General features: G+C 35.3%; 2 protein-coding genes and 3 non-coding genes across 8 annotated transcripts in view; 2 read left to right on the top strand and 3 right to left on the bottom strand.

Annotated features, from left to right (window-relative positions):
• Positions 1 to 17,953, bottom strand: part of LOC109540437 (microtubule-actin cross-linking factor 1) — a 125,510-nt gene extending 107,557 nt beyond the window's left edge. For 2 of the 4 annotated variants that reach the window (XM_019908812.2, XM_019908818.2), the window contains exons 1-2: positions 17,503 to 17,953; positions 15,283 to 15,403 (exon numbers count right to left, since the gene is read on the bottom strand). In XM_019908812.2, the coding sequence (XP_019764371.2) occupies positions 15,283 to 15,385 (103 nt within the window). In that variant the 5' untranslated portion in view covers positions 15,386 to 15,403; positions 17,503 to 17,953. The remainder of the gene's footprint in view (positions 1 to 15,282; positions 15,404 to 17,502) is intronic. The other 2 variants (XM_048667623.1, XM_048667625.1) reach the window with 1 other exon arrangement.
• The window catches only part of LOC109540441 (venom serine protease-like), a 29,041-nt gene continuing 10,075 nt past the window's right edge, over positions 2,922 to 21,887 (top strand). Inside the window, exon 1 of the mRNA XM_019908829.2 lies at positions 2,922 to 3,069. The gene's annotated coding sequence lies outside the window, so the exon portion shown is untranslated. The remainder of the gene's footprint in view (positions 3,070 to 21,887) is intronic.
• Positions 20,254 to 20,325, bottom strand: Trnam-cau. The gene has a single exon. It is a non-coding gene; the product is annotated as a tRNA-Met (tRNA).
• Trnam-cau lies at positions 21,053 to 21,124 on the bottom strand. Its single transcript has one exon. It is a non-coding gene; the product is annotated as a tRNA-Met (tRNA).
• Positions 21,296 to 21,367, top strand: Trnam-cau. The gene has a single exon. It is a non-coding gene; the product is annotated as a tRNA-Met (tRNA).

Genomic DNA, 21,887 nt, shown 5'->3' with positions numbered 1-21,887 from the left:
GGAGGACAATCCCTTTCAATTATCCCCCTGGAAAACTGTCATGCATTGCAAAACTAAAACGGTACTTGGGGTTTTTCGATAACATGCGGCAACCCGATGATAGCACTTACAGCTCTTAATTAAACCGCCCTTCTAATTTCTGATACTGTTATCAACAGATAAGGGTGTTGTCAGAAATCGTTAAGATTAGATTAAATTATTTCAAGCTAATAACTTTGGGCGTTAAAGGTAATGTTTCCGTAAAACTCCAAATGGGAAATGATAAAAATAAGTTTGGCATACGCGCCAGCAAACCGCCTCTGAAAATGGAAGTCTCTCGTGCTTGCGAAACGTCAGGAAAAAATTGTTTTCCAGGACGCCCTAAAACCCCGAAAAATACCCAGTTTCAACAAAAATATGTTGAGTTATTACTAATCGAGCTCTCGAACCAACTTTAAGACAAACAAAAAAAAAAGACTGACAAAATTCCTCGATTTCTTCTAGGGCACAAAGAAATCGACCATCTAGAGCTTATAAAGATTATTTGGAAAATGCAAAACGAATTTCGAAACTAGAGCCACGCTTTAAATGATCAGTTCTTAGCTGTTTGCCGAATGCTTGAAGAAAATATTGAAATATTTTCGCATAAAACTAATAAACGTTCCCAAAAATCCAGCCAATGACATGAACAAATAATAAAAGGAGAAAATGAGAAGAAAATAAAAAAGAGCAGAAAATTTAATTCAAAAACAGCGGCTGCCAATGAAGAAAAAGTTCAGAGAACAGAAAAAATGTTGTTCATCAACAAGACAAATATGTGAATAAAGAAGATCCAGATGAGCTTGGCCTTTGCGAAGTATGTGACAAAAAGCTGACTGATTTGATCTCATTGAGAATTGATTAAACGCAAAAGGAAATTTGTGGAAGTTGAAGAACTTGATATGTATAGGGAAGACGTGAAACAAAATATATGAGTAATCGTTGATTCGTTTTGTTGAAAATAGCAAATAAAACCAGCATACAAACAACATACAATAATATAATAATACAAAACATATAATAATAACCCATAACTGACAATTTGCACAGACGAATTATCAGAGTGAATTTTCATATTTTGTATTATCCTACTATTGTTACACAATTTATTAACATTCTCTTTTTTAGGTTCATTTAGGTTCTTTTGATAACGATAGCAGAAAATAGCTATCGAAACGTCAAGGTAATTTTTCAAATGAATTTCTCTACTAATTGGAATTTTCTCTTACAGCTTGAGCCTAAGTGTGTCGCAGGATACCCTCTAGGTGATAGTTCTTGATTACTTTTTGATAAATAATTCGTTCTTATTGCGAAATAGGAGCACTATTTATCAATCTGTAATAAAAGACGTGAGGAAATTCTGTCTTTTTTAAAGACAAAAATTTTTGAGGCAAAATACCCAAAAAGAAGTTTGTAAAAAAATGAATCCGCCTCAACAATATAGAACTTATCTAAGACTTGTGTTGTTATGAACCTTCCAACTTCTAAAGTGCGTGGAAAATGTCCATTATTTTGTGTCGGTGTAGTTTTTTTCTTTGCGCTCTCGAGTAAAACGCCGAAATTTTTTCCGAACAGAAACCCCAATTTCTTAATACTTTGAAGAATTTGCGGTGGTATCGACAACCCAGCCTAGATTTCTTGAAAGGAACGCATGCGTTCCTTACGTAACCGACTTAAGCCGGCATCTCCGATATTTCATAGATATGAATAGGAGACTAGACTGGGGAATGACGACAGTCGCAACCCGACAAACTATCGCCGATAAACACAAAGTTGCCGATGGTGTTTGAAATTCCGAAACACGCCGATTTCGGACCCAAAATTGCGACTTAAGTAGCCGAAACAAGGTCGACGACTGAGCATTGTCACGTTTATTAATAAGCATTAGTAAGACGAAGTAAGCTAAGCACTTATCATTCAACGCAAAAAAAAACTTCAAAAATTAAGAGGATTTCAAACATTTGATATTTATCAGGAAACAGTATTCGAGAGGCTGTAGATGTAAAGTAAAGTGGCTTTTGCAGTCTTCAATCAATTAAGATTAGGATTCATCAAGCTTATCTATTCATGTATATAGAGTGGGAGCGGGGCAACTCCAAAAAACAACCCATAACTCTGCAGGATGCAATGTTTATTTTCCAGAATCCGAAACTACTCTCGACAGATTTATTTAGGGATGTTTACAACATAAAATTAAGTTAGACAAGGCGAATCGACGCCAGTTGGACTTTATTTTTAAGTGGTGGCTCCAAAGAAGTGGAGAGACATCATTTAGTTAAGAGGCTTTAACGAACTTCCATGCGTTGAATAAACAAATTAAGGTGATATGGAAAATGTTTTTCTTGGTGGAAGTCAATGGTTGCTTTTACAGATTAAATTAACAAAACATAAACAATTAAGTAAATTAATAATAATCAAGCAATATTTTTACAAAATTATCAATTTGCAAAAAAACTGTTCAAAGTACGGCGATTCCAAATACAACCATGATTTTTTTCATATTACTATAAACAAATTATATGAATTTATGGACATTTGATGACTGATTTTTTCAATTTAGCTACGTTATCGAATACATTTTACATAAAGTAGTGATAATATAAATTAATAAAAATCAAACAGATCAGTAACTATCGTCGAATTTCAACTGGAATTGTCATTTTCGGCAAGAACGAGCCATCGTCTGGTCGACCATCCCAAATATACGGCCTGATTGCGATACATTTTAAACGATCTTGGAAATAAGTACATGTGAAGAATGAAGATCGACTAACTGTATTGGCGATTTATCTTGAAATTTACAAGACACGTACCCATCGAGTCTTTAAATTGGAATTTCAACTGGAAAGTTGAAAAGAGCCGTTCGCTGCTCAATTTTCAAGATCAGTTCGATTTTAGTCACGAACCGGTAAAAATCGCTTCTAAATTGTATTAAAAGTAGCCTCGTTTTCGGCTATCAGAGCTACTTAGGTGGAAATTAGCGCGGATCGGTTTGTTGGTTGTGCGTATCTGCTGATTAGAATACTAAACTAAAACAGTTCTACAGACAAGGTAAGGACAATAAATTATTATTGAAAATTCGTGCCTCCTGGTGAAATTGCCATAAATTGCCGTATTTGCCCAAGATATGTGTATATTGTCTAATTGATTTAGAAACGACCTAACAGCCAAGAAACTGTTAAAAACAACAGCTGTGCCGATCGTAAAAGTAGAAGAAGTTCACAAATGCTAGGACATTCTTCAAATTCGATGTTTACTATTGACAACGTGCTGTTAAAGTAGGTATGTGTGTTCTTTTACTGTTCAGTAAAAGTTCAATTCAGTTCTTAAACTTCATCCTACCATTCTTTTGCCACATAAACCTGTAACTCGAATGAAATCGAAAAAAAATTGCTCGATCGGATCGAGTTAAAAAACCTACGAAGTTCCATCCATATTGGAGCGATAAATAAAACTAAAAAATGAGAATTATATTGATTTATATATACTTATATATATATTTATTTATTTCGCCAGATATACTTGGGGTTTGCGAACATAATATAATACTAACATATCGCGCCCTCTCTACTTCACACGCTCAATTACAAATTTCAACAATCGAGTCTACTTGTAATTATCGGAATAGTGTTCGTTTCCTGCTACCAGATGGAACAGGAGAGTCTACACCGATAGAAGACGCTCAATGTTGCCGCCTGCCTGATTTATGGCAGAAAAGCTGAAAACCTGATGAGCGCGACATGTTTCGAAACGTCTACTGAGTAACAAAAATCACAAGCAGATTCTTCAAAAACATTTCATTTTTTTCACGAAAGGACGGGGTTTTATCAGAAAAACGCTAAAACAACAAACTTACCGACAATCCAGTACTTACCAACAGTATAGTAATTTGATCTTACCTGAAACAAAGAAAAATTTGTTTTATTAATTGTGGGATTTTTACTAATAATGTCGGGAGGCCTGATGCACAGCCAAATTTAAATAAAATAAGAAAACGAAAAAATTGAACTAAAAGCGATAGAAAATTTTGTTGCCACCATCGTTAGTAGTCTTTGATAAATCGGTACTGACTCCTTTGAAGTTTTATCTGCTCTAATATTTATAAATTCTGGTTGATTAATAATTAATTCTGAAACCTTGGAAGTTTTGTTTTTCTGCTAATGTTTAGCTCGGAACGATCTGCGTAATAAATCCGACATCAATGCAAAAGCAACAGTTGAAAACACTTTAAAACCACAAGAAAAATAAACCTAATTTGCTTCGATTGTAGTTTCTTACAACGATTTTCAAGTACAATAGACAGTTGCTGAAACGAACAGAAGTTTGCTAAATAATTCACGTAATCCTGCAAAAAAATTCGCATTTCCGACGCAACTACATTGGGAGTTTTAACGAAAGCAATTTAGCTCAATGCGAAAACTTAAAAACTGTACCAAGTCATGAGCGTAAGTGGAATTTTCGACCAGTTGGCAACATGGCCAGGTACCATGGTGGTACTGGTGTATGGAGTGCATCCATCGATGCACCAGGGCACGGTCAAGGACCTACGAAGAAGGCGAAATTATCGGTTTCGCCTTCTTGCGTTTTTTGCGTTCTCACAGGAACCGAAACGGAAACGAGAATAGTACCATCGCCTCAAGGCGTTCGCGTACCCGCTTAATTTGGGCATCGATCTCGGCTTTGTAAGTTTGGTTTTTATGAATGAATTTCGTTCACTATGTTGTTTTCAAGTCGCTTTTTCGTGTGGGTTTTGCAAATAGGTTTAATTATTTAAATTTTCATTTTTCCAACTATGCGATCAGCAATCAAAATTAGTTATATAATTGGGATAAAATAATCGACACAAAAATTCAACTAGGTACATTCTTATTAAGTATGAATTAAATACAATTAAATGTAGACATTTCGTGGCTCTGATGACGCAGAAAATTTCATTGCCGTTCAAGACATTTTCGTATTTCCCGCAGTTTAGAACAGTTAAGAGAAAAATACGTGTTGATCCATCAGCAAAGATAATTTTTTTAGGTTCTTTAAATTTTGCTTAGAAAATGACCCAAATTACCTCCCTATTGCCCAGCTTTTCTGAACCATACACATTTCATCCCCGAATTTTCAAATTTCGCATATTACTTCCAACAATTTGAGTTGCAGATTTCTAAACAAATTTTATTGTCGCATAACTATTAAAAGCAACCGTTTATCGGTCATCGCAAATTGCGAAATTTCGGCCCATTTTCTAGTCGATTAACAGTATCAGCAATTACGCGATAAGTTTGACGAAAGACCATGCCAAAAATAAGATGACCCTCAAAACAAAGCAACAAATTGCGATAAGTTTAGTTGATAAAACGAGTCAAAGTGTCGGAACTGAAAAGCCGGCGCCATAAATCGGTTCAACGCTGAATACTGATAAAATGTTACAATAATTGGTAATCGAAAGATAAAAAACCAAAATTCACGCGAACAATCAACATCAACAAGGCAAGTGGAAACTGGCCTAACAGTTACTATTTTCGACAAAAGGTAATCTATTTTTGAGTTTTCGGAATGCCGATGCATCCAGGCTGAAGCCGAAAATGTCAAGTTCAATTCTAAATTTAACCGGAATCAATCAAGTTCTTGGTTCAGTTTGTTCAGGCACATTTATCATCTTTATAAATACGAAGGATGTGGTTAATCATTGTCAAGCTGGCTCCTTTGAGTTTTTTTGCGCTGGGAAATACAGAACAAAAGTGGAGAGCGTCAGTAAAGGAAGTTGAAAAAATTAAAGATTACAAACCAGAAAGAAAGAAACTTCTTGGGCGGGAGGGAGGTTTGGAAAAATTGGCCTCAAAGGGTTAAAAACAAAAATTGAATAAATGAGAGGTAAAAGGGAAGAACTCAAGGCAGGAAGCTTATCTAAGCCAAAGTCCCACGGGGGCATTTTTCTTCTAGAATACTTTGCTCTTTACAAACAGTAATTTTTCTTATTTCACGCTTTTTCTAACACTTCCCCATCAATAGTAAACTTTTCTTCCTACACTTTTCTTCATTTATTGTCAACACTGTCTTCTACTGCGTAAAGAGAAATAAAAATGAAAACCTAAAAATCTGTGTCGTGTCCGAAGTTCTCGGCACAACGACCGCACTAAAAAGAGTTTGAAGTCGATGTTATCCATTGTCCATTTGTCCATTGATCAGTTTTGTATCAGAAGGGCTCGGCACAACAATCGCATTAGAGAGAGTTTAAAGTCGAAATTGTGCCGAGACCTCCGGGAGCGACAATAGTTTTAACGCAAAAACACTCTCAATTTGTCGATTCATCAGTTCTTGCCAAAAAATCAGTTTTATGTCAGAAGTGCTTGGCACAACAATCGCATTTTTTCTCGAGAGAGTTTAAAGTCGAAGTACAGTAATTCTTGCCCTTAAATCAAATGATTGTTATAAGTACCTGTTCATTAAATAGAAAATTTTAACTTCTTTTCTTTCACTTTTCCTCTTTTATATTCAAAACTGCCTTCTAATGCTTCTCCTAACAACACAAAAACTAAATCTCATTCCTACCGGAATTAATTGAGTAATTATTCCATTCAATTGCTATATTATTGCATTTTAGTTGTGCTTGAAAGCTCGATTTTTCTTCATAAAACTAGGACTAAAGTGCCGACCGCATATGTAGCTCTAATTATTATGATCCGCACTTTAGATAAGCTGCAATACTACAATGAGACATTAACATAATAGATTTTCATATTAATTAATTTAGTTTCTATTAAGTACCGGGCGAGTTATTGGAAATGCAACCAGCATTATCATGGAATCGTCAGTTTCAACGTGAATAGGCATTTTCTATGTTGCTTCATTCAATAGAACAACAATGGCACAAAAAGAGCTATTATTGCCCATGGAAGGTCGCATTTGTGGTAAACGTTTATTGCCTAACCGCATTTCTTGTGCCCAGCTATTTACCATACCGCATCACTTTTAACACTAACATTAACTCTAAGTGCTGTATATAAAATAAAACCTCTTTCCTAATAAACGCTCCAAAAACCCGCATTGTCTATAAATCAGTCCGGAATAGGTAAAACCATGAGGTAAGAAAGGAGTGCCAAACATTCAAATGTAGTTTGCAAAAATATACATAAAATCTCAATCACACGACAGCAACACCATTATTTATGAACAAAACACCTTAAGTGGAAGTGAGTAATGATATAATGGAAAATTGCAATTTAGTAGCCCAGAATAAGCTAAGTGTGTTAATAAATCGTTTGTCTTTATGCAATTTTTTATGGTTTTCAAAGGTAGACGCTTTCAGCGTTTTAATTAAGTGCGCACATAATCACTGACATAAATTGAAGCAGGTGGAAGATAGATTGTTGCTAATACGCTCTAGTTAAGTAATCTAGCCTAGATGTAGATGGGAAGAAATGGGGCCTGACGCAACTAAATAATGGCGCCAAAACGATAAAAGAATTTGTTAATAATCATTTAGAAAATTACGATTTACAATGAACGCATTATTTTTTCATGAAAATTGTATAAAAGCGAGCAACAGTCATGTAGGAAACATTTTTTATAATAAAAAGTGTGAGATAAATGAAAAATCAAGATGAGTCGCATTGAAGAAAAAATGTTTAAAATGGAGGAAAACACAGTAGTTAACTGTGTTAACTAACAACTGCAAAAGCCGAAATTTGTGCCGAATACTAAACAAATTTGAAACCAACAGAAAATAAGAAGATAATAAACAAAAACTGATCTTTTAGAATTTTTCAGGTTTCAGAACGATTTACAAGAGTGTATTTCAGAGTGTTGAAACACTCTGAACTCTCACAATATTATTCTTCATCTAAAGCTTTTCTAGAGGGATAAAGCGCTGTAAATGTGTTACTTCCTAATAATGAAAGTAAAATATCTAAAACAACACTCGACTGGCTAGTTTTTGATAACACCAACGATATGAAGAATTAATTCTCTCACCCACTACCAATTTACTAAGTGTAGGTGATAAATATGTGTAATCGGAAGAGGAACATTAACAGCTGATTTGCCTGTAAATTATTAATTATACAACTGATAAGAGCGATAAACTGTTTAAAAGATTCTAAATGAAATTTTTCATTAAACAGATTCCATTGCTTTCGCAAAAACACTATGCGTGTTTTATTTAAATTACACAAGAAACTCAAAAAGTAATACCCAATACCACAAAACAATGCAACAAAACATTTCCGCTTTAGTGTCAAGCTTCAAAGCTTTTCAAGCGCCTTTTCCCGGCTTTAAAAGCTTTTTCAGTTTTTCCATAATCTATTCAATATTTTTTCCATATAGTGAGTATATGGTGCGGCTCTCGACCCCATAGAAAATAAATCTATCGCGCATTATTTATAGTAAATTATAGTATAATGTAAATGGTGGGCGCCACCTTTCAGACGTGGACGACTGGTAAAAACGATGCAGAACTTGTTATTAATATGTGGGTACTTTCGCGTTTCCGTGTGGAAGAAATTGATTGCAGATAAATCGTGTGGGCTTTCTAGAGAAATGTGCATTGTCATCTTTCGAACGGTAAATTTAAAACAATTTTTCTACGAAATAATTATTAAATGAGTTTAAAAATCCACTATCCCCAACGTGCAAATTGTCGAGTCCCACTGACAACAAACCTGGCATTTCCATGGTAACTAAGGTCGCGACGCCGGAGGGGCGGGGAGTTTAACAAGGGCTAAACAGTTTGCACTAGGGCCCTAATTAAGCGGTAAATTAAGCTGCCTACGGCAGGTACCCAAGCATTGCCGGTACCCAACGAACCATGGCATAATGAACGTAGACAGGTCGCAGACAGTTACTTAAGTAAGGCTCCGCTGGAGCATAAACAATTCCGATCGAACACTGTTCGACAGATAAAAGCACCGAATCTATCAAGCACTTGTTCTTGAGGCAGGTGTTAAATCCCAGTCCAGTGGGGATTTTCAACAAGTAAAAGTGAAGAATCGCATTAATCTTAAATTTCCGTATTTTGCGTGAAAACTAAAAACAATTTTAGAATGTTATTTGGCATAAAATGTACGCAATTTAACGCTCTACACCAGAATGAAAACTAGACCGGTCCTCTAAATACGAGCAATGAATAAGTGCGGTTCTGAGGACTTGCATTCATTTAGAATTTTCGCATTTTGCGTGAAAACTTGAAACATTTTTAGAATGTTATTTGGCATAAAAAAGCACGCCATTTAACGCTCTATCTCAAAATGAAAACTAGAATTTCGTAACTCAACCGGTTCTCTAAATACGAGCCAACGAATAAGTGCGATTTTGAAGACTCACATTAATTTGGAATTTTCGCATTTTGTGTTAAAATTAGAAACTTTTTTTGAATGTTATTTGGCATAAAAAGCACGCCATTTAACGCTCTATCTCAAAATGAAAACTAGAATTTCGTGGAGAGATATGTGGAGTGTTCTTCAGTCTTAAAACACATAGTTGGTCAAATAACAGCAGTGAAAAATTCGCTTCTGTTCACATAAATCAACAGCTTTGTAATACCAATCCACATTACATGGACGGGAATATTAACGGCACTAATGAAAATTAGAATACTGGCTATGTTAAATAGCCCATCCTGCTAATTAGGCAATTTGGTAATAAAACCGACTTGGAAATGTCGATTTGCATATTGAAAGTCTCATAATGAAGCAAAACCTGTCCTAATATGAGATGTTAATTATATAAGGACAATAATTTATTATATTTTTCCAACAATTAGCGATTCACATCTACCAAAACTCAAACAAACAACATCGCTATGAGGTAATCGCGATAGTAAAATTTCAATGTTAATCGCTGAGTTTTGAACTGAATTCCACCATGTGATGTCAAGGATTCCACAAATGCCAGCCGATAAAACGGAGCAAAAAACAGGAAAGATAAAAAAGTACACTTCCCATCAGATGATCAAACTGCAGACCATGACGACGGTCCCTCAGCTGAGCGAAATTATCTTAATCAATTCGGTACAGACAGAAAGATAATTGTCAAAAACAATTATTTGGTTAATGGGGAAGCAGAAGTCTTGTGTAAAGCGATGATGACTAATAGAACGGGGAATTATTCGAAAAGTTGTGCAAAAGCGAAAGGAATTCGGCATTGGTTTAATATGGTGTATCATTACGGAAATTTCACACTACGATTGACAGTAAAAAAGTAGTCAACATGTAGCGGGATTTTATGGGGAATTTGCCCATAAGTAAACCGGGGGATTTAAAACATGACAAGATACAGAAGGTCCGATTTTTAAAAGCCGCTCGCCTGACAGGTTTTGTCCAAGTTTAGATTTTTGCTCAAAATCAGTAGAGGAACAAATTACATACGAAATATTAATATGCAGGGTCACAAGTAAGTTATAGGCAACGTAAAACACTTTATATTCCAATTTCTATGTCAGTAGTTTGAAAAATATCGTTAAAAACTATAATTTTCAGCAACATTTTGCACAGAAACATCCGAATAGTTTACATACAGTCGGGATAAATAAAACGCTTTCATAAACGGCTTCTAATCTCGAATAAAAATTGGTATTATCCAGTTGCAAATTTCCAATTAGCTTCATTTGCAAACGAACAACCGACGAGACTGTTAAGCATTGGAAATTAAAGTCAATCAAATAATTGCCCCTTGTTAGATTTAATCAAAATCGGATGCACTGTTTAAGCTGGCCAAGTTGACGCAAATTCCGACTGGTTCCAAATCAATAAAAAAATTGGATTCCTATCAAAAATCCCTAATACTACAGCTTGCCTTTTGCATGACTTAAGTGCCGCTTTTCCAAACCACTCCGAACCCGAAACAACTAAATCATAATGCTTCTTGTCGTCAATGCTAATGCACAGTTTATTATGGCCAATTGTTTCATACGCCCACTGACAATTGCTAGCTTATCGTGCAAAATTGCCAGCTATTTATGCACGTCAAAACACAATTTATGTTAAGAAGAGAAATTAAATAAAACACCTGCCATTGATCACACATTTATTTCACTTTGCGTGGAAAGACAATGGAAGAGAGTCAAAGTATCAGTTCCCATTAAAGACTAGAATATTCCTTTGTAATTGAAATGATTCTTTTTTTCTATTAAGCTAATGAACCTAGACGAGCATTCCAAATGGAAAACGTTTCGTTAAATGAGATGTTAACACGCATGGTGCATGGTAGGGATACCAGGAGATTACAACAAGCAAACACAAATGCACACTTTTTGCCCAATTCGGAATCAATATGATGCAGATATGCACTGCGCGGAATTTCACCAAGATCATGAATGATTCAATAGTTGGCCTCATTTCTCTATACAATCGGAACAGCGCTATAAAAAGTTGTAATGAAATTCCTCGAAAGCAATGGCTAATGTGGTTTAGTTCAGCTGCATTCAGTTAAAATTTCGCTTCAAACTAATTCAGGAAATTACTCTAAATGAGCCTTCAATGTTAAAAATAAATCCTGTCCGTTAATTTAACTCTGAGTAGTGCTTCTGCTTCTTAATTAATCAAATTTGACTCATCTGCAATGGTAGCAACATTCGTAGAAACTCTAATTGCGGCCTTTTGACCTGCAATTGCAATCGCTGCCAGCAAGGGAAGAATATCAAAACTATTTAATAACAAGCGCAATGATGTGCTTCATATAATTTACAAAGTAAATGCAGCTTTGTACAAAACCACTGTATATTTTCAGTTTATCGGAGTTCACAATCAAGGGGGTTTCAAGGTGCTTCAGACATTGTAATATTTTAGCTGATACCTTACGTGTCGGTTCTACCTGAATTCCACGAGTTTGTCAGAAGGAATTAACATTTACTTTGTCCTTTGAATGGTAACATTTGAATATATTAAGGTTTTCTAGTAGTATTTCTTTCAATATTGCTCTAGATTTGTCAAAACAAAAATGTACAATCAATTTTCGTCGTTTAATTTTATATCATTATCAATCCTTTAATTGAAATATTCGAAAAATTCAGTCCCAATTGGCGTCAATCAGCCTATTGAGGCAACTAAATCGCCGTCAGATTGATATATAATTCAAGTATTCGCAGAATTTCAGTTCCATTTGACATTAGAAATGCGGCATCGTAAGCTTCAATCCTAATTGAAATAGGTAGCGAAAAAGTCAGTCTTAAATGACATTAGCAACGCAGCGAGTTAAACAAATCACCGTAAGGTTGACATCTAATTAAAATGTCAGCGAAAATCCGAGTCTCAAATGACACTAGCACCAGGTCAACAAATCGCTGTCAAGCTGACGCCTAATTGAAATGTCAGCGGAAATTCGAGTCTCAAATGACACTAGCAAAGCAGCGAGGTAAACAAATCGCTGTCGAACTGACATCGAATTGAATGTCAGCGGAAATTCGCTCTCAAATGACACTAGCCGAAGAACCAGGTAAACAAATCGCCGTCAAGTTGACACCTAATTGAAATGTCAGCGGAAATTCGAGTCTCACACGACACTAGCAGAGCAGCGAAGCAAACAAACCGCTGTCAAGCTGACACCTAATTTCAGCCTATCAGCGGAAATTCGAGTCAAATTGACACCAGCAGCCCAGCGAGCAGATATTTGAAGTATAAAAAATGGTTTTGCACATTGCACGTTTACAATTTACTCTATAAACTATCAAGAAAGTTGAAAGAATGTTTTCATTGGATTCATTAGCTCGTTATTATTTCCCAGTGCAATTCAGAATTGATTATTTAGTGAAAATGAAGACTGAAGGTTGCACTAGAACGACATTACCAATCCAAGGCAATTCTTAAGGGAAAGTCCACCAGTAAACCGGCCAAAACACTAAAATATGCAAATGTATTTGACGATTAGGCAAATTGCAAAGAAATTTAAGCAACTTGCGGACTCGATTGTTATTTAGCTGCTGATGTCATAAACGCTAATAGTTTACCACGACAAAAACTGGTCACCAAAGGTTAAATGCACCCAGTGAGCCCAAAATATCGCCTGCAATATTTAACACTTACAATAAACTTACGACTTTACGAGCTAAATCACCTTGTGCAGAATAGCAAGGGGTTTTGCTAACGTGTTGCATATTTGAGTAAGCGTAAAATTGAACATTCCACTGGGTCTTTTAAGTGGAAATGTACATGGCAAATAGCCCATAATAGCCGATGAACGTAAAAGTCCTGAATGCGTCACAATACTGTTAAAAAAAAAAACAGAAATTATTGACTTATTTTCCATTGTCTTGGCGCAGGCTAACCAAGATAGGTTAACATGAAATCAGTTAGTGAAGTTCTAGCAGAAACTCCACACTTCTCTATCGATGTAAACCAATATTAAATAACAATTTCCTTAAGATCTTTTTCGACCCTCAACTAGCGAAAATAATCAACTTTTATGGTGCATCTTCACGAATACGCTTAGTCCCTTTAGCCCCTTTTTCAATGTTTTAACAAGCATTGAAAAATGGGCCCTTATCGCCTTGCTGATATCCTGCTCCGGAATTCATTACACCGGCTTTTAACCATGTAAACTAGCCCTTCGATACCCAGCCTATATTTAAGGGTAATTAGCCAGAAAATCGTGTTCCTAGATGAAGATTAATTGCGCAACTTTGAAGGCGAAAAATCGCTATCGTGATTATTGATTCAAGCCAAACAATCTAAGACCGATCAAATATTTGTGGTGTTAATTTTATCCGCCCATTAAAAGTGTTGTTTGTCGAAGATTTAATAGGCCATTTAGTTGATTAGACTTTTTGGGAATAAATGAACCAAAGACCCAAGACTCAAGACATTATTGAATTACGAAAGTAAAGTTGCCACAAGAAGAGGAACAGAAAAAAATGCTGAAAACTTCCTGAAGGTAAAATTGGTTAATTATCTTCTAGATCAGTCGTCAATTAGATGAGGGCAACCAAGACCTTGTTGATTCTTTGAAGTCTATTTGAACAGCGCAAAACATGTTGAACGACATGCAGCACATCATTCTTCAAGAGACAATTATGCCCGACTCAGTTAAAATATTTACTTTCTAGCAAAAAGCATATGCGAGTTGAAACGTGTTTCTTGGCATTGCATCTGGTAATTTGCTGAGATACTTTAATTGTTCCATTTGATGTTCCCAGGTAGAAGAAGCACTCTATGTAGGCACTTTGCGAGTCATTTTATTACGCATTGAAAGAGTAACTCGCCAGTTTTTCTTATTAAGAAAAGGAAATTAAAGTAATTTTCAGATTTCTAAGGATTTTTGTCGCTTTGGTGCAACTGATTGACGCTGATTGATAACTTTTGGATTAAAAGGCTCGGATTTTATTTTTGTTATTCAGTAACAGGACATCGCACAAAAAATGCCAAGAAAACTTTTCTTTTCCTAATTGATCATAAAATTAGAATCAATATAATAGTATAGGAAAAATCAGGGGCTTATCGGTTTTCTTATTGAAAAGTATCCGGTTTACATTAGTTTTTTTTAGCACTTGGCAACTCGAATACCGCAAGGGTTCGACCTTTACTTTTTTACTCAAAAACGGAAGCTCGCACAAAAAAATGTCAAGATACTTTTTTTCTTCCCAATTGATGATAAAATCGGAAACTAATTTTTTAGTTTAGGAAAAATCAACGGTTTATTTTTTTTTTATTAAAATTTTCCGGTTTATTAATATATTTTGAGCACTTGGCAGCACAAATTCTGCAATGGTCGGACTTTTCTTTTTTTACTAGAAAAAGGAGCGACGTACAAAAAAAGTCGAGAGACCTTTTATCTTTTGAATTGATCATAAAATTGGAAACTAATTTTTAGTTAAAAAAAAATTGGGTGCTTTCTACTTTTTTAAATGAAAAGTATCCTCTTTATATGAGCTTTTTGTGCACTTGCGAACTTCAATACTGCAATCAATGGTTCGGCTTTTATTTTTTCAATCATATTTTTCAATTGCACAACAAAATGTCAAGAGATCTTTTCTCTTCCCAATCGATCATAAAATTGGAACCTAATTTTAAGTTTCAAAAAAAGGAGCGTTTCACTTGTTTAATAAAAAATAGTCCATCTCCTTATAATTGAAGACCAATTTATTTCAGTAGTTAAACTAACTTTTCATGTATTTCCAAAGATAATAGTCGAGAGATGCTAGAACCGGTTCTCGCGGAGGCCACAAAATTTAACCGATTTTGAATCAAGAGCACGAGCCGAAAACCGCAAAAGACTATTCAATAAAAAGTTACGCATTTGGTCCATTTTCTTCCAGTTTTTTGATATATGGAAATCTTCTATTACCTGCTATTCTGAGTACAGCTCGATCGGCACTATCCAGAGACAAAACGGCTAACGGCTGCTCCCGAGTCCATTCCTGCAAGGTGAGATCCTTGTCGAAGTCCATTGTTCACACCATGACGTCCTGCAATAAAAAACTCAAATTAAGCAAAAAAATGCCATCAATAAAAACTCCTGAAATCCCAAAATAAATCCGACGTTACAAAATTAGACAAATTTGTTAAGTAGATAAGAATGAGGTCAAGCCTTTCTTTACACATCATCATCGCCAAAAAAAACCCCAATTGAGGATCTGATATAGATATTAGCGTTTAAGATTCTATACACATCGTCAAACATAAAAGGAATAATTTCTGTTGTCATTTATACATAGAAGGATTAAAGTGACTGTTCTGGGCAGCAATTATGAGATCATTTGAAGCAGAAAAACACCTGAAAACCATCAGTGGCTGCTCGATTCAATCGAATAGAAAAATTGATTTAATCGATGTCCTGTACGAAGTAAAAATCTCTTTATGTAACTAATCGGGCGACTGATAATATTTACCTTGATCAATCAACGCCTTTCAATTCCTGCTGCTGATTCGTTCTGAATCAATAAAACTGAACTTGAAGCAGGAAACCTTCACTATTGACATGCTAGTGTATTATTTGAGCTCCTTGTGCCACTATCAATGTAACATCATGTTTGTAAATGTTATTACCGAATATTTATTCGAATGAGGTAATGCACTCGAAACAATCAGTAATAGTGATGATTGACGGTTTATTGAAAACAAATGAAATCAGTTTCGGAAATTTTCAGCAGGAAATTCAAATGAGGCAAGAGGGCGTAAATACATGTTCACCCTCAGCTAGTAGCTAAACTCCCTTTGTTCGTGTCATTCACCCTTGCCTGTGGTCTAGCGAACAAATTCACTTTGACAGAGGAAAAAGCTTGCATAAGAGACAATTTCTAGTACGCCCAGCTAGACTACACATGGCTGATGTTTTTCAAATAAATTATTCAATATCCTGCTGTGATTGATGGTTTGACACGATTAATAACAAGACACAGATAATAGAAGCCTGCTGCTGACTGGTTCTTGGCCTTGATTAAGACGCTTGAAGAGCAACGCAAACAAAATTGATTGAAGATGGAGATACGGAGAAAGATTTTTTTATGAAGGTCAAGTCACTTTTTAGCCTGCAGGGTTTAGACTTCCAGGTAGTTGAACTGAAATAATTGAAGAAACGGATGATTGTTGCATCAAGGGTGGCAATCAGGCGGCGGTCGAAACTGAGCGAAATTAAGGGGGACGAAAATAAAGTTGGCAGAGTAGCAGGATGAATTGTGGTGTGGGAGTCGCTGGCCTATTATTCACATAGTTATATAGGTCAGGATGTCTGAAGCAGCCAAAATCCATACATCAAACAGCATTTTAAAGCGAGTAAAATAAAGAAAATCAATTGAATGTTGGGTATTTAAATGAAGGCAATGATTGTTGGAAGCTGCATCTACATATTAAGGGATACAATTGGGTTTGTTCAGTCGCTGGGTAGCAGCTGGGCAGTATTTTTAAGATTTTATTAGATATGGAACACCCTTTACGACTATGCCACTAATAGTGCCGCCGTTATATTGACATCTGCACATGTGCATTTGATTTTTAGTAAGGCTTGCCACTAATACGGTTTCTCCCTGCCGTTATTTGTGCACTCTGTACACTTGGCACAATTTGATTCCTATTTTACTTCGGTTGATTCCCTGGCACTTTCGTGCATCCACCAGTTCTCAAGCATATATTTATATGTATGTAATCCAATGATTAAGAAAAAGATGTCAAAATAACAGCACATTCAGAAAGTTCCAAAATTTTCTGGTTGCTTGTTTGTTTTTCCTAAATATTTAAATTTCTAATCCTTGTGGTTATGGTTATCTCCAAGTTATTTTCTTTATTCGATTTAACTGAAATTAAAGGCTGGAATGAGCTGGATTAACCTGCACGGAGCAAATCTGACTTTGACAACTATATCAGAGTTCTATCACTGTCAAATTTGGCAGTAAGCCACAGTAATCATGCCGTCTTTGACATTTTGTTAAATGATAGTATTTGTTTCTATAACGGGATTTGGATCAATGTAAACACAAAAGCGTTTTTTAAATTGCCTACGTTTTTCAATTTATTATGCATCCGCAGTCGTTTCCCTTGACAACAATAAAGAAAACCATTAAACACTCACCAAACAGCTCTCAAAATTAAATCCAAACACTAAACTAGTCCAGCTATTGCTTAGTTTAAAGTGTGTAGTAGTCATAAAGCCGGAAAAATCACTAATTTCACCAGAAAATCATCCGAAATCACTGTTTAGACATGCACTAATAACGTCATGATACAACTTTGTTAAATACACTTGATCCTGGTTAGTCCCAGATGTAAAACACTAAATTCAAGCCTACTAGGACGAGGGGGATGATTCACTTGACTATTCTAGGTTAAGAGTAAAATCAATAACTTTATAAAGGATTTCAACACTGCAGTAAGCCAGTTTGGACACGCAAAAGCGACTGGATTATTGGCATTTAAGGCTAATTTTGTTAATACACTTTGAAATACACGCGCACTTGATTATACTTAAGCCGGATAAATTGTTCATGTTGATAAAATACGCGTAACTAGGGCTGCAGTAACGCACTCGCATGTTACCGAACATCGAACTGTCACTGAATATTGCAATGTTGCCAATCGGTTTATAACCCCGGATATAGTCGTACCTAGACGATAGACGGCCGGCCAGCCGACAATAAGTGATTGATTGGATCGATTGACGACATTTTTATTTATGGCAATAAGTACTTGAAAGAGATGAATTGCTATCTGAGATTTGTAACAGGATCTACATAAAAGCTACTAGAATTGGAGTGTTTTGGAAAAAAAAACTTTTTTATGAAAACAACACCCTACTGGGTGAGCGGCTACTAAAGATTGTCGGCTGGATTTATTTAAAACTATTAACGAATTAATTTTAAATTGTTCGCTTGTATTGGAATCTAATGGAAGTTTCTATAATTATAGGCAGAGGAAACAAGCAGTAACTAAAAGTGCAGTGCAGAAAGAAAACTCCTTTCAGCCTGTGCACAACAGTATGGGGATATCGGAAACCTTAAAAGTTGTTTAAACCGGAAAAAAAGTTGGGCAATTGAAAGACCAATATAACATTGCATTCAGATCTTTAATACGAATTTTTGTTGCTGACTTATTTGGAATACACTGAAATTTTCGAATCTCAATATTATTTTTTATGGCGTTAATAACATTGCTGGATCAAAACCCACTACACTTTTTCATGACAACTTTAAAACCAATAAGTCAGCATTAATACCACCTTATTTGTTTTTTGCCTCGACGTTTCGATTTCAAGAAACCGTAATCAACCTTACTTTTTTAAATACGTTCTTTTTTTTGTTCGCAAATTCTGAAAGTCCTTTTATTATGATTTCAACGATGTATAACATATTGATATTTATTATGTTTTGATCGGCTTTTCAATAAATCTTCACTTATCACAAATTGATAAATAATAAATAAATAACAAGAAATTTTAATCAACCACATCAGGACTGAAAAACTCTTTATGTGACATTCAAAAGGTTTCCAGTTCGAAAACAGTTCATCGAGAAGCGTTTTCTTTCAATTTGACTGAAAAAACCAAAACTAATTTTCGTTATAGAAGATCAGAACGGACGCCACTCAAACAACTTTTTTACGGGAAATCAAGCTTCTCTAATGATAATTAAAGCCAGAAAATTTGAATTAAATATATTCCACCATTTGGACACAATTAATTTATTTTTTTGCCAAATTTTACCACCCTGTATTTCCTACACCAGCATTTTTCAAGCTAAGTTTAATAGCAAAAATTATATCACTTTTCAATTCTCTATTGATCTGTAAAGTTGCAGCTTTCAAAATTGGACTATAACTCTTTGAACTTGGACTATATATAAAATTTTATCATTTCTTGTTACGAAATATTTAAATTATTGATTTTTGCCCGTGTAGCATCGGAATGACGGGAGGTGTATCAAAGATAAAATATAAATTAGCATGGTCGGTTTTCATATGGAAAAATTAGATGGAAAAGAAGTTGAAAACCGTATGTTGCAGCATTTTTGTCCAAGAAACGCGACTGAAAAAAGTTGCGAAAAAAGTCCAGCTAGCGCATAGCGCCTGCAGAAAACAGCTACATAAAGCGATGGGTTTTGCCAAAGATCTGGTAGCTGAGCAGGAGACACTGCTTCGAGCACTGAATCAAAGACCGTGCAGTAAAAAGATTGGCTCTGAAATGGCGTGTCGAATAAATTCGTTGAACTCTCAGTTAAAGGTTTGGGGTGGAAACAGGTAAGAACTTGATGAATTAAAGTGAAGTTGCAAGACGTGCAAAAGTCCGCCTGGGAAGAATTAACTACGCAGAGCTGATCGAGACAATGAAAGATGAACAACGAACAGAAATCGACAATTTACAGCAAATAATTGAGGAACAGCAGCAGAAACTGGCGAGACAAGACAAACGTTTGCCTACTAGCCATTTCCAGTTGTTGAAAGAAAAATACAAATTATAATTAAAATAGATGAAGTATAATTAACAATTGGTGTTCCGGACATAGTGATGACGTGTTATTTTTTTCACGTCGCCTTTATTTATGTCCATGGAACTGGAAAAAGCTCCTTAACGACATGGTAACTTTTCCTGGTTTATGGTAATTTTGCTATTTTTTTAATTAATCAGATCATGTTCAAACAAATCATTAAAGTTTTTATTTTTAAACCAATTGACCAGGTTGTTTTACACTATCGTGACATCGGACTTACGAAAGTACTTTTTTTCTGCATACAGGGTGTACCAGAAAAAAAATGGTTCCGAGTGCACCGATTTGATGGTTGTTGAGGGCGAGCAAAACCCTTAAATATTACAAATTTGGCCAAAAATTAATAGCAGAGCGTGGTTTCGATCCACGGACCTCTGGGTTATGGGCCCAGCACGCTTCCACTGCGCCACTCTGCTTGCGGATTTTGCCCTCGAGGGTGGTTATGAAAACAAGGGTGTAAAAAGTAAAATGCAAAAACGCAAAAACCTCTGGGAATCGAGGACTTAAAAAAATGCTGTGCCTTTGGCCCTTTTGGGGAAATTTTGAGTTAATTTCTTCAATATAATTTTGTTCTAAAATCCTTAATTTTCGTTCTACTGGGTGTTGAAATGTTGTCATTAACAAACTTAAATTTAATAATGTTTCGGAAACCGCCAGGGGTTTGTTAATGACATTTTGCAGAATTTGAGTGCAAACAACCAGGCATGTTCTGTAATTTTGCTCTTTGTTGTACCAGTGGCGTGGGCAGAGACGCGTATATTAATATTAAGTAAAAAATTAAGCGCCACATATATTCTTCGAAAATAAAATTGTTTTTAAGCTTCCATTCAATTTGGAAGAGAAAAGGCCTCTTAATTTTTTTAGGACCACGCCTTGTTTTGGAGTAAGAAAATAAACTTGCTTCTGTTTATCGTTCAGTCGGGTTTTTAAAAAACTGAGAAGATCGGAAGCTAAAGAGAAAGGAAAAATCCTGTGTTATTTCCGTTAAAAACTCCTCCACCGTGAGACGAACAAACACCTTCTATACAATATACTTTTAAATTTTAAGTACTATTTGGCAACTTTGCCTTGCTTTTAACCAAATAATCATCCTACAATATCAATAATTAAAAAAGTTAATAATTCAAATAAAACAAAAATTATTAGCAGAGCGTGGTTTCGATCCACGGACCTCTGGGTTATGGGCCCAGCACGCTTCCACTGCGCCACTCTGCTTTTGAAAGTTCGCAGTCAAGAAGTTGTCTGACAGAAAAACAAATTTTTAACTTTAGGTGTGAGCAAAACAGACAACAAAATTTTTTTATAGTTTTTAATTTTTCTTTATAAATTTTCATAGTTGTCTTGAAGGTTTTTGTTATGTAACTGCGGTGCGAGGAGAGTTTCAAAAGCAGAGTGGCGCAGTGGAAGCGTGCTGGGCCCATAACCCAGAGGTCCGTGGATCGAAACCACGCTCTGCTAATAATTTTTGTTTTATTTGAATTATTAACTTTTTTAATTATTGATATTGTAGGATGATTATTTGGCTAAAAACAAGGCAAAGTTGCCAAATAGTACTTAAAATCTGAAAGTATATTGTATAGAAGGTGTTTGTTTGTCTCACGGTGGAGGAGTTTTTAACTGAAATAACACAGGATTTTTCCTGTCTCTTTAGCTTCCGATCTTCTCAGTTATTAAAAAAAACCCGACTGAACGGTAAACCGAATCAAGTTTATTTTCTTAAAAAAAATTAAGAGGTCTTTTCTCTTCCAAATTGAATGGAAGCTTAAAAACAATTTTATTTTCGAAAAATATGTGTGTCGTAAAATTTTTTACTTAATATTAATATACGCGTCTCTGACCACCCCACTGGTACAACAAAGAGCAAAATTACATAACATGCCTGGTTGTTTGCACTCAAATTCTGCAAAATTTCATTAACAAACCCCTGGCGGTTCCCGAAACATTATTAAATTTAAGTTTGTTAATGACACTCAGAGGT

This window comes from Dendroctonus ponderosae, unplaced genomic scaffold, assembly GCF_020466585.1.
Source record: "Dendroctonus ponderosae isolate FM_Combo_2020 unplaced genomic scaffold, Dpon_F_20191213v2 Dpon_F_20191213_6, whole genome shotgun sequence".
NCBI classification, from domain to species: Eukaryota; Metazoa; Arthropoda; class Insecta; order Coleoptera; family Curculionidae; genus Dendroctonus; species Dendroctonus ponderosae.
The sequence above is the reverse complement of the archived record's forward strand: the minus strand, read 5'-3'. Positions and strand labels throughout refer to the sequence as shown.